The sequence below is a fragment of the Bombina bombina genome, chromosome 3 (assembly GCF_027579735.1).
Source record: "Bombina bombina isolate aBomBom1 chromosome 3, aBomBom1.pri, whole genome shotgun sequence".
In the NCBI taxonomy this organism is placed as follows: Eukaryota; Metazoa; Chordata; class Amphibia; order Anura; family Bombinatoridae; genus Bombina; species Bombina bombina.
In genome coordinates this window covers 747,957,067-747,969,386 of record NC_069501.1, presented here as the reverse complement: position 1 = coordinate 747,969,386, position 12,320 = coordinate 747,957,067, and the positions used below count along the sequence as shown (strand labels likewise).

At 36.7% G+C, this 12,320-nt stretch overlaps 1 protein-coding gene across 1 annotated transcript in view; it reads right to left on the bottom strand.

Annotated features, from left to right (window-relative positions):
• The window catches only part of CFAP47 (cilia and flagella associated protein 47), an 801,982-nt gene that overhangs the window by 118,055 nt on the left and 671,607 nt on the right, over window positions 1–12,320 (bottom strand). The window contains 1 exon segment of the mRNA XM_053705439.1: window positions 1,848–1,943. Within this exon segment, the coding sequence (XP_053561414.1) occupies window positions 1,848–1,943 (96 nt within the window).

The window sequence follows — 12,320 nt, the reverse complement described above, 5'->3', positions numbered from 1 at the left end:
TTTAGGTGGCAAACACAATAGAAATCAATAGGGGTCTGAGACTGATGCCAAGGTAGAGCAGTATAAATAGTGTCTGACCAATTTTATACTTACATTTTTGACAAGCAGTGAACTATGGAGACACTCTTGCACCTTTTTTATTCTCTGATTAATCAAATATTAGAGCAAGAAGGCAGATACAAGAAGCTGAAGTAAATGATGTCAGAAGAAGAAGGAGAGTTCCAAGAGTTTTCCTTCCTCAAATAGGTTTAGATGCCCTTTCTGACAGAGAAATTATTCAAAGATTTTGTCTTGGTGTGGTCATGGGCCATTCCCAGACTTCTGAAGCTTTTGGTAGCATTACATTTCTTTGTTACAGGGTCCTTCAAGGCAGTTTCAAGCGACATAGTTGTCATAAGCCAGTCAGCATTTTTTTGTCATCTTGCAAAAGTGATAATCGCCAAGGAAGAAAACAGTTATTATGAGGGTCTACAAATTGGTCCTTCTTATCGGAGGTTGATTTTACTTCCCTTAACTATGCCAGGCTTCAAAGTTATCAATATTCTGGCTTAGCTCATGGCGGATTTGATGCAAGAATTTTCTAGTATTTTTTAAGTAAATTAATGTAGCAAACTTGATTTCATAATTGCGGGCAACAGTGGAGTAATTTGACGAAGTTCAGATTGAACAAGATCTCTTTTGTGAAATCCCACCCTTTGCTCTTGCACTATTGGTTATCAATCACATTGATTAGGTTACTCCCAAGTAATTTTACTCTGTTACCTCTGAGGTGATAGACATATTAGGAAGCAGCTGTCTTTTAACCTGCACTGGAAGGGGTCTGACAGTTCATCTGCAGCTTTATAAATGAAGCCCAAGGTATACTGATCTCTATCAATTACCACCTCTGTGAATGAAGGTCTATAAAGAATACTTAGTGATGTCTCTTTGCATGTTTTCTAACTATGGAAACCCTTACAATCGGTTGGAGTTTACAATATAAAAATGTTATGTTAAACTTGGGTGGTGTTTGGCATCCTTTAGTATTGCAACCCATTAGAATGACCATTCTTTAAATTAGTAAAGATATTCAACTTCATTGGAAAATAAGGTATCTTACAGGTGAAGTCCTTGTCTTGCTTGCTGGAATTGGTCCTCTTAACCTGTCTTTATATTTTGTCATTAATGTAACGATCTTTGTTTTACATACCATTGTAATGATCTTATTGGGCAAAATAGTTTTGGATAAAAAGTGAGTTAAGATGAAACATTTGGCTGGCTAATTAAGTAGAACACACAAGTTTTTAATACTTTCAGGTTTCGTTATCAGGCAAGTTATGATTATGACTTATAAAGAGGCCTAACATTCATTAGAGCATGCACTGTTTTTCTACTAAGCTGGAAAAATAAAGATAGCATCTTACATGGACAGTAAAGTCAAAACCTTCACAATTCAGATAGAGCATGCATTTTTAAATAACTTTTGATTGTAAATCTATTCAATTATTTGCTTTGTTATCTTTTTATCCTTTGTTGAAATGTATACCATGGTAGGTTAAAGAGAAACAATGCAAAACTAGGAGCTAGCTGCTGATTGGTAGCTGCATATATATATACCTCTTTTCATTGGTTCACATGATGTATTCATCTAATTAATAGGAAAGTTGTTAATAATTGTTTGCTATTTCTGAATTATGAAATAAAAAATGGTGTTTCGTGTCCCTTTAACTCACTTTAACCACAAACAGATTTCCTTCTAAATGGAAGCAAAAAGTAAAACCCAAACACTTAAAACAGCAAAGACAAATTTATATTAAATACTATAATATTATTAAAAAAAACAATAGAAAATGAGGAATAAAATGTACCTTGTGTCTGCTTCAGAGGCAGACAGAAAGCTGACTCTTTATTGATAGAATGACGTAGAACAGATGCACTAAGACGATGCATGGTCTGCTCCTGATCTGAAAATATATAACAAAAAGAAATGGAAAATCTTATACTTCAATGTCAAATCCTGAGAAATAATTCACTGATGGCTGAAATGTGATCAAAGGCCTTTTCTAATGAAAGTACTTCACGGATGAATGTTCTTCAAAGTATACTCTCAAATAAGAGGTGACAGCATCTAACTTGTCTTTCTTTTCTCTTTGCATTTTTAATCACTTTGCTTGTCATACCTGAAATAATTGGAGGCCTCGCTATAACATGATATTTATGCTAAGTAGTAGCACTTGAAATTACTGACCAAGTCAATCAATAAATATATAAAAATGACTCAAAAATGATTTCTAGCCAATGTTACAGATTATCATGTTTTAAGTTTTATTGATACACAAATGCTTAGAAATGTAATATTTCCACATGCAGTAAAATATATTTTCTGAACTGCATTTTACAATATTCTGTACAAAAACTGTGAATTCAAATAATGCTTTGAATAGTATTTCTAAGCAGGAATAGATCAGAACTAAACTACGCATAAGGGCCTAATCAATGACCTGTGTAATCAGTTTGGACTTTTTCATACAATAGCATCCATAGGATTTCTGTTGGGAAATACAAATGGAAAGGAGATATTAAGTTTATCTAACATTCAGAATGTTTTTGATTGAAAAATGACTAATCCTTTCTCCACTATTTGCTTCTATGTATTTTTCAGAAAGCTGACAGAGTGGTTACTGATACAATTTACAAACCATGCTAAAATCAATGTTTATAGCTTTGCTTCCAATTTTACAGCATTGCTTTCAAACACTCATCTGCTGGTTAGATAATGTTTTGTAAATCACTATTTATTTCACAGAGATACACATGAGACTGGATAAATAATAAATAATACTCTTTCATAAGATCTTTGACACAATACTACAATAAGTTAACACACAGGTAAATTACCCGTCGCCTTAGCCTTAATGCTTTTAAGTCTGTGCTGTAAATTCTATATTTCCCATGTTGTTTCTTTTTTTTTTTTTTTACACATTTACAATTTCTAAAATATAATTTATAAAGATTGAGCTAAAATATTTAGTCCACATGAATGCTGATTTAAAGGGACATTACAGTAGTTTTTCATTTGTTACCGCTAGAAGAAGCCATAGTCACAATATCAAAATAAATAGCTTTAACTTAAAGGGACATTACACACTTTGAGATAGTAATATAAAATGATAAATCACATATATAAAAAGAAGTCTGCTATATACTTTCATTATTTATTTTGTCCTCTTTGCCTGTAATTCCATTCTGAAATTGTGTTTGTGAGCTTTTCAGTTCCTGTTAGAAATGGAAGTGCAGAACACTGTTATATTACACACAGCCATTGGCTGCACACTCTAATGACCTATGTATAACTGTCCCTAATTGGCCACAGCAGAAAAGGTAACCTAAGTTACAACATGGCAGCTCCCAGTGTTTTATAGACACTAAAACTTTACACTTATTTTGTCACTTTTGAAACAACTAATGAAACTTTAAAAAATACATGTTAGTCATAGACTAATCTTTTCTTTGAATGCATCATTCTATATAGCATGTATTTAGTGTTTAATGTCCCGTTAACCTTTGTTTCGTGTTAATTTCTATTTTTATTACATTCAGAATAGAAGGGGAGTTTTCCCCAAATGTCACAATTGTAATAAAATAAAAATTCAGTGAGTGTACTGTTTACTAATTTTAAGTCAAAACATATAGAGGGTTAAATAAATCATGTAGAAGTCCTAAGAATAGTGAGTGACTTGATAGAATTGATCATACAAGTAAGGTAGAGCAGTGTGTGTTACACCATTGGCATTATTGTCTGCCTTATTACTCACATAGTAATGTTACATCATTTCATCTTAGTCTAATTTAGGAAAAATAACAACAGTTAATATCAGGCTCTAGACAATATAATACACAAAATACAACACTAATATAAAAAATTCCAATCTTTCAGCTTACTTTGGGAATACATGCAATTAAGTTCAGTAATACTTCTATTTATTGGTTCTTCTAAATATTCCTATATTTATTCCTACATTCCAGCCAATATCAGTATCTTGTGCCCAGGGCTCATCTTTCTGCAGTCACATTGGTGCCCTAACTAGTGCATATATCAAATACAAGCATAAAGTCTATCTAATCAGCGGGCTGACTCCGTATGCTGGGGGTGTACAGCTCCATCATATTATTTCACTTTATTTCTATTTGTATTTTCTGACTAAAACTGTATTCTTTAAGACATAGCACAAATATAAGATTTTAAATATATTTCTTTGAATATTTCAAGCTTATTGCAATGACGGTTAACAATAAGGTTAAGAAGTACAAAAATATATTCTACAGGTTTTTTTTTTCCTTTAAATGTACTGTGTCAAAATGACAAGTCTGTTGATAAGAGGATTTAAAAAGTAGCAGAGAACTCAAATAGACATTTAAAAACCTGCCAAACTAAAACTCTAAATAATTTAACTTTTGGAGGATTAATATATTTAAAAGATTTGATTTGCATTTATCAGTTTAAAGAAAAATTGTTGTTTCCTCCCAGAAAGATGTATGTGTTTAAAGGAAAATTGAAGACTTTGCAACTATTTTTGCAGAACCAGCTAATTTTAGAACACGGTCGACATCGGAATAAGAAACATTTTACTGCAATGCATTGTATTGCTAAAAACAATGTTTCATTTGAAAAATATATTTTTAAATTAATAATCACTGTAGACATGACAGCCCTGCATCCATTTTCATATTGTTATGATTTTAGATAATGTTATTATTCTTTAGAGGTATATTTAACTCTGTATAATATGAATATATTAAGAAGTTGATCATGATCAATCATTTGTTAATGATCAGAATGTTAACAGCTGTAGTTGTCAACACTATCAAAATCAACCAATTCATATTCCAACCTCTAACATAATGTCTTCATCAAAAATAAAAAGTATCCTGATTTTCCTTTTATGAGCTCCATGCGCAAAAGAAAAAGTCAAACATGGCATTGAAGCCCTTCATTTAGACTCCAAGTAGTTCCAAACAGTCACATATGCAAGGTCCCATTTATGTAAGGTGGAATCCAAGACGACCGAGAACCACAGCTAATGGTCTTAATTTAGCCCACTCCAGAATGGCTCTGGCAATGCGCCAGAGCCAGCAAAAAACACAGGACCTGTATTGGAAGCCTCCGCGAAATCCAGTATAGTGGCTTGAGAATCTAGCAATGCTAGTACTCCAGGCTCAAGTGCCATGAGATCTGCATGCCCCTCCAGACCCGGTTTCCCCAAGGCAGGCACTAAGGTATAGCACAGAGACCAGTGGTACCGCAAGTCAATAGCCTTCACCCACTTTATAGAAATTGGCTGTGCGGTAATCAAGGGAAACGGGGAGAAACCTGAGATATTGTAACTCTCCTCGATTTTCCCGAAGGCCTCATATTGTTCATCACATGAGGTCATGTCAGAAGCCATCACACCTCTCTGTTGTCCTGCCTAATACTCCGCTCGCCGCAGAACATCAAGGTCCCGGTATAGGTGGTTAGTTGTGGGGGTCCCGGCTCTCAATCTATCCTCCAGTACCAAGGCCAATACATTTTCTGGAGCTTGCAAATTATCATGTGGCATGTCAGCATGTTTGGTTCCTTCCCATGCCACCATCGTACTCGCCTCAAGCCGCTTAAAGTGATTACATAATAGGCGGTCCAATGATGCCAATAGGGTGAATTTCAAGGGTTCCATTGTATGACTGCTTAACTGCTCGGCAGTTAGTGGCTCAACCGCAGTTAGACTCTTACAGAGGGTGGAAAACAACCGCTCCTCGACCTTTAGTATAGCAAAATTCTTGGCAGGAAAGTCTCAGTGTTTCTCAAACAAGGTTCACTGTTCCCTAGGCACACAGATTTTAGAAAAACTTCAGGGCGTTCTGTATCAAACACACAAGAAGGACGGAATTATGTCAGAATATATCACGCAAATTCTGGACATAGAATCGATCACTATTTAATTGTAGATACAATTGTAGATACAAAATAAATTTTTTAGGACATTCTTTTTCTAATACACAAGAAGGACGGAACTATCTCTGAATATATCATGCCTTTTCTGGACACACAAAATGAATGTGTTTGCATTTAATTGATAATTGCCCCAATTAAATTGTGATTACTTAACGAGCACCAATATACTCAGAAGGATATGCTTGAGAAAGGCTAATGAAAGCTGAAATTCATTGCAATATCCAGTTCTGAGTTTTTGGAGACACCCAGTTTCTCTCCTCGATTGCCGCAGAACAGTCCTGTAGCATTCAGGCGCTCATACCCACAAGAAGTGGAAGCGCGAGCAAACTACACACATACATTGCATGGATCCAACTGTTCCAAGACCGGCTACATCGGATAAAGGAATTTAAAAAGTATCCATTTGGGCACATGGAATGTGGGTGGATTAGAAGCCCTAAAGACCCAAAAGGAGCAAACAGACACAAACGGAAGGTTATCAACACACCTACCAAAAAAAGCAAAAGTCACACAATTGATTTTCAGATATGTAAAAAACAAAACAAAACAAAAAACACTTTTTCCCATCAGAGGATCTACAACTACAGAAAGATACCCCAGAAGAATTAAAGGTAGTGGGCGGATAAGAAGTCGGAAGACATCTCACTCCCAAAGGACCTGTAAAACAGGACATTTAAAGTGATTCACTTGTAACCACTGGATCTACTACTACATATAAAAAAGAAGATTAAGGTTAGCAGTATACCACACAAAACATCCACTAACACGCATAGTGCTGAGAAAACTTAAGCAAATATTAACCAAATCTAACCGACTTAAGGATACACACTATAAAGGAACTACCTAGATTATCATATCTGCATATGATCTCATAGCAGCAGACATTCCCATATCTGCATATGATCTGCATATGATCTCATAGCAGTGGACATTCCCAAACCACAAGCACAAAAAAAAGTTTTTGAGACATTTTTTTGTACCTCTTTTTTCTATATATCCTTTGGATATTATTGTTCTGGTTGGCCAACCTGTTTTATTTATGTTTTATTTATGTTTTATTTATGTTGACAATACATATTTCATCAAGATATTTTGGTCATATTCAGATGTTTAACGATAGATAAATCAATGTTAGATTAATCTATGTACTGTGAAATTAGACGTACCATATCTAGAATTGTGATCCACCGGTCTAGTTTTTTTTTACTATATGAATTGTTTGACTATATGAATTGTTTTTTATATGTTTTTATTAATTGAACTGGTTAAATATATACACTCTTTTAGAGATTATAAATATGTTGTCATTTACATGCTATATTTTATTTTATATTTGACCCCTCTCTGAATTAAGCATATATTTTTTTATGTGATTTGATGCATCATACACGTACATATTCTAAAGGGTTTTTAAGACTTTTTATTATTAATCACATATTTAAATAACAAACATTTTGTGGCATACACTATTCCCCTCCCATTTGGTATCTTTTTTCCTATCTCTCCCTTCTCTAAACAAAAAGTGCAGTATTGATGCAATTGTAACTAAGCTGTTTGCTGTTAGCAAATGTTTTTACATATACTGAGGGTTTGGGCAGATTATGGTGTCAATACAGTGGCATCACTAGGGGGTGCGGGGTGCGCACCGCACCCGGGTGACACCCTCCAGGGGGTGACACCACCAAATTTTTTTTACAAATTTTATTGAAATTCAAAGAAATACAATGTAGAGATGCATATATTTTTTTTATTAGAGGGGCCAGCATTTGTGAACATTAGTGGGACTGGGGAAATTGTAGACACTTAATTTTTTTGCCCCTTGAGCCAAATAGTTTTCCAGGCTGCTTTTGCTTGTTTGTACTTTGCTCCTCTCCTGCCCAATTTCACTATGAATGTTGTGGGCGTGCCATGGGGCTTGTGAAGTTGCACTGCTAGCCTAAACCTGCCTGCCTATCTGTGCTCACTGCTCCATGACTTGTGGAGCAGTGGAGTCACTCACTGCTGTGCTGTGTCTCTAAACGGGAATTGTGAAATCATGACGGGAATGCCTGGCACCTGACCGCATGACTGTCTGACACTGTCTCTAAAGTGAAGGAGCCACGTATGATGCCCACCAGACCGGTATGGTTACGGAACACTAAGTGCACACTAAAGCGGTAGGAGAGGAGGGCAGATGGGGGTCTGGGGGTGGGAAGAGAGCAGAGGTGCTTGGCTGAGTTTTTGTGTTTGTGTGTCTGAGTGCTTTTGTGTGTGTCTGAGTGTTTCTGTGTGTGTGCCTGAGTGTGTGTGTGTGTGTGTGTGTGTGTGTGTCTGAGTGTTTGTGTGTGTACCTGAGAGTTTTTGTGTGTGTGTATCTGAGTGTTTTAGTGTGTTTGTCTGAGTGTTTCTGTGTGTGTGCCTGAGTGTTTGTGTGTGTGTGTGCCTGAGTGTTTGTGTGTGTGTGTCTGAGTGTTTGTGTGTGTACCTGAGTGTTTTTGTGTGTGTGTGTGTACCTGAGTGTTTTTGTGTGTGTGTGTGTGTATCTGAGTGTTTTTGTGTGTGTGTCTGAGTGTTTTTGTGTATGTGTCTGAGTGTTTTTGTGTGTGTGTCAGAGTGTGTTTCCGAGTGTTTGTGTGTGCATCTGAGTGTGTTTTTAAGTGTGTCTGAGTTTGTCTGAGTGTTTGTATGTGAGTGTGACTGTGTTCATTGCAATATCCAGTTCTGAGTTTTTGGAGACACCCAGTCTCTCTCCTCGATTGCCGTAGAACAGTCCTGTTGCATTCAGGCGCTCATACCCACAAGAAGTGGAAGCGCGAGCAAACTACACACATACATTGCATGGATCCAACTGTTCCAAGACTGGCTACATCGGATAAAGGAATTTAAAAAGTATCCATTTGGGCACATGGAATGTGGGTGGATTAGAAGCCCTAAAGACCCAAAAGGAGCAAACAGACATAAACGGAAAGTTATCAACACACCTACCGAAAAAAAGCAAAAGTCACACAATAGACTTTCAGATATGTAAAAAACAAAACAAAACAAAAAACACTTTTTTCCCATCAGAGGATCTACAACTACAGAAAGATACCCCAGAAGAATTAAAGGTAGTGGGCGGATAAGAAGTCGGAAGACATCTCACTCCCAAAGGACCTGTAAAACAGGACATTTAAAGTGATTCACTTGTAACCACTGGATCTACTACTACATATAAAAAAGGAGATTAAGGTTAGCAGTATACCACACAAAACATCCACTAACATGCATAGTGCTGAGAAAACTTAAGCAAATATTAACCAAATCTAACCGACTTAAGGATACACACTATAAAGGAACTTCTTAGATTATCATATCTGCATATGATCTCATAGCAGCAGACATTCCCATATCTGCATATGATCTGAATATGATCTCATAGCAGTGGACATTCCCAAACCACAAGCACTTTGTTTTGCTTCACAAAGTACATATTGGAGACACAGTTTTTGAGACATTTATTTGTACCTCTTTTTTCTATATATCCTTTGGATATTATTGTTCTGGTTGGCCAACCTGTTTTATTTATGTTTTATTTATGTTTTATTTATGTCTTATTTATGTTGACAATACATATTTCATCTAGTTATTTTGGTCATATTCAGATGTTTAACGATAGATTAATCAACGTTAGATTAATCTATGTACTGTGAAATTAGACGTACCATATCTAGAATTGTGATCCACCGGTCTAGTTTTTTTTTACTATATGAATTGTTTGACTATATGAATTGCTTTTTATATGTTTTTATTAATTGAACTGGTTAAATATATACACTCTTTTAGAGATTATAAATATGTTGTCATTTACATGCTATATTTTATTTAATATTTGACCCCTCTCTGAACTAAGCATATGTTTTTGTTATGTGATTTGATGCATCATACATGTACATATTCTAAAGGGTTTTTAAGACTTTTTATTATTAATCACATATTTAAATAACAAACATTTTGTGGCATACACTATTCCCCTCCCATTTGGTATCTTTTTTTCCTATCTCTCCCTTCTCTAAACAAAAAGTGCAGTATTGATGCAATTGTAACTAAGCTGTTTGCTGTTAGCAAATGTTTTTACATATACTGAGGGTTTGGGCAGATTATGGTGTCAATACAGTGGCGTCACTAGGAGGTGCGGGGGGTGCGCACCGCACCCGGGTGACACCCTCCAGGGGGTGACACCACCAATTTTTTTTTACAAACGTTATTGAAATTCAAAGAAATACAATGTAGAGATGCATATATTTTTTATTAGAGGGGCCAGCATTTGTGAACATTAGTGGGACTGGGGAAATTGTAGACACTTCATTTTTTTGCCCCTTGAGCCAAATAGTTTTCCAGGCTGCTTTTGCTTGTTTGTACTTTGCTCCTCTCCTGCCCAATTTCACTATGAATGTTGTGGGCGTGCCGTGGGGCTTGTGAAGTTGCACTGCTAGCCTAAACCTGCCTGCCTATCTGTGCTCACTGCTCAGTCACTTGTGGAGCAGTGGAGTCACTCACTGCTGTGCTGTGTCTCTAAACGGGAATTGTGAAATCATGACGGGAATGCCTGGCACCTGACCGCATGACTGTCTGACACTGTCTCTAAAGTGAAGGAGCCACGTATGATGCCCACCAGACCGGTACGGTTACGGAACACTAAGTGCAAACTAAAGCAGTAGGAGAGGCGGGCAGATGGGGGTCTGGGGGTGGGAAGAGAGCAGAGGTGCTTGGCTGAGTTTTTGTGTGTATGTGTCTGAGTGCTTTTGTGTGTGTGTCTGAGTGTTTCTGTGTGTGTGCCTGAGTGTTTGTGTGTGTGTGTGTGTGTCTGAGTGTTTGTGAGTGTACCTGAGAGTTTTTGTGTGTGTGTGTATCTGAGTGTTTTTGTGTGTGTGTCTAAGTGTTTCTGTGTGTGTGCCTGAGTATTTGTGTGTGTGTGTGTGTCTGAGTGTTTGTGTGTGTACCTGAGTGTTTTTGTGTGTGTGTGTATCTGAGTGTTTTTGTGTGTGTGTCTGAGTGTGTTTCTGAGTGTTTGTGTGTGCATCTGAGTGTGTTTTTAAGTGTGTCTGAGTGTGTCTGAGTGTTTGTATGTGAGTGTGCCTGTGTTTGTGTGTGTCTGCTTTCTGAGGGGAGGGGAGGTGACACCATAACTTACCACACCGGGTGACACCAACCCTAGTGACGCCACTGTGTCAATATTTGTGCAAAATTTAATCTCAATTGAAGACACACTGTTCCCTTAATTCTTCTCTAAACATCACATTTGGGAATAAAGTCCAGCCCTATAAAAGGAGGCAAAATACCTCACACAACAGAGCTTTAATCCCTCCCACTTCCCCATGATTATTTAGTAATACATACACGTATGGTCAAGAGAAAAGAGAAAATAAGGAAAAGCAGGGTGAAAACTGGTACTGTCACCAACTTTTATGGAAAACAAGGACAGGTCTTGTAGACAATCACCATCATGAAAGGAATTAATTGATCAGGTAAGCATACATTTTATTTTCTTTCATAAGAGTGTGAGAGTCCATGGGGTCAATTTAACACAGTGTGGACAGACATGATCTGCTATAGTGAATCATGTCCGCCGCACATTGATAAATGCCGACAGCATACGCTGTCAGCACCCACTCTAGTGAACTTACCAAGCTGCAGGCAACCTGCTTCCAGTAGAAGAGCATATGTAGTTCAATGCACCAACAGGAGGAGGCTGCTGGACTAATCTTAGCGACACCTGTGGCAGACAAGTGACAAATTCCCATTGGAGAATTACTCTCGATACAATGTTCTTTTATATCCCTCTCTCCTATTCCCAACTCTCTGAAGGGGATAATGGGTCTCAAATTGGTTTGAGAACCACTTTAAATTGATGTGTAGATCAGCACTTCAAGTTTCATCATCATTTCTTGCTGGAGGCAAAAAATTTACTATGGAATTATGGGAAAGTGTGAGGGAAATAGCTCTGTTGTGTGGGGTGTTTTGCCTCCTCCTGTAGGACTGGACTTTAATCCCACATAGGTTGGCTCTTGGATTCTCAGAAGTTCATGGTGAAAACCATAAATCAAATATTGATATGATTTAATAGTTTCAGAATTTATAAAGGCATTGTCAACTGTTTGCCAAGGAAAGCTGACAAATATGCTTTAACATTTCCTCTGCCAATACAATTTTCAAAGGATTAAAGTATAACATTGAGTCCCGTACTCTACAGAGCCAGTTTAGTAGTATTATAATCCATATTTAGACTACATGGTGAATCTTTACATAAATGAAATCTTAGGTTTAAACAGATAAAACATATGAATTAGATTTTTAAGCAAATGTTTTTTAACATAATAGAAGACATACAATG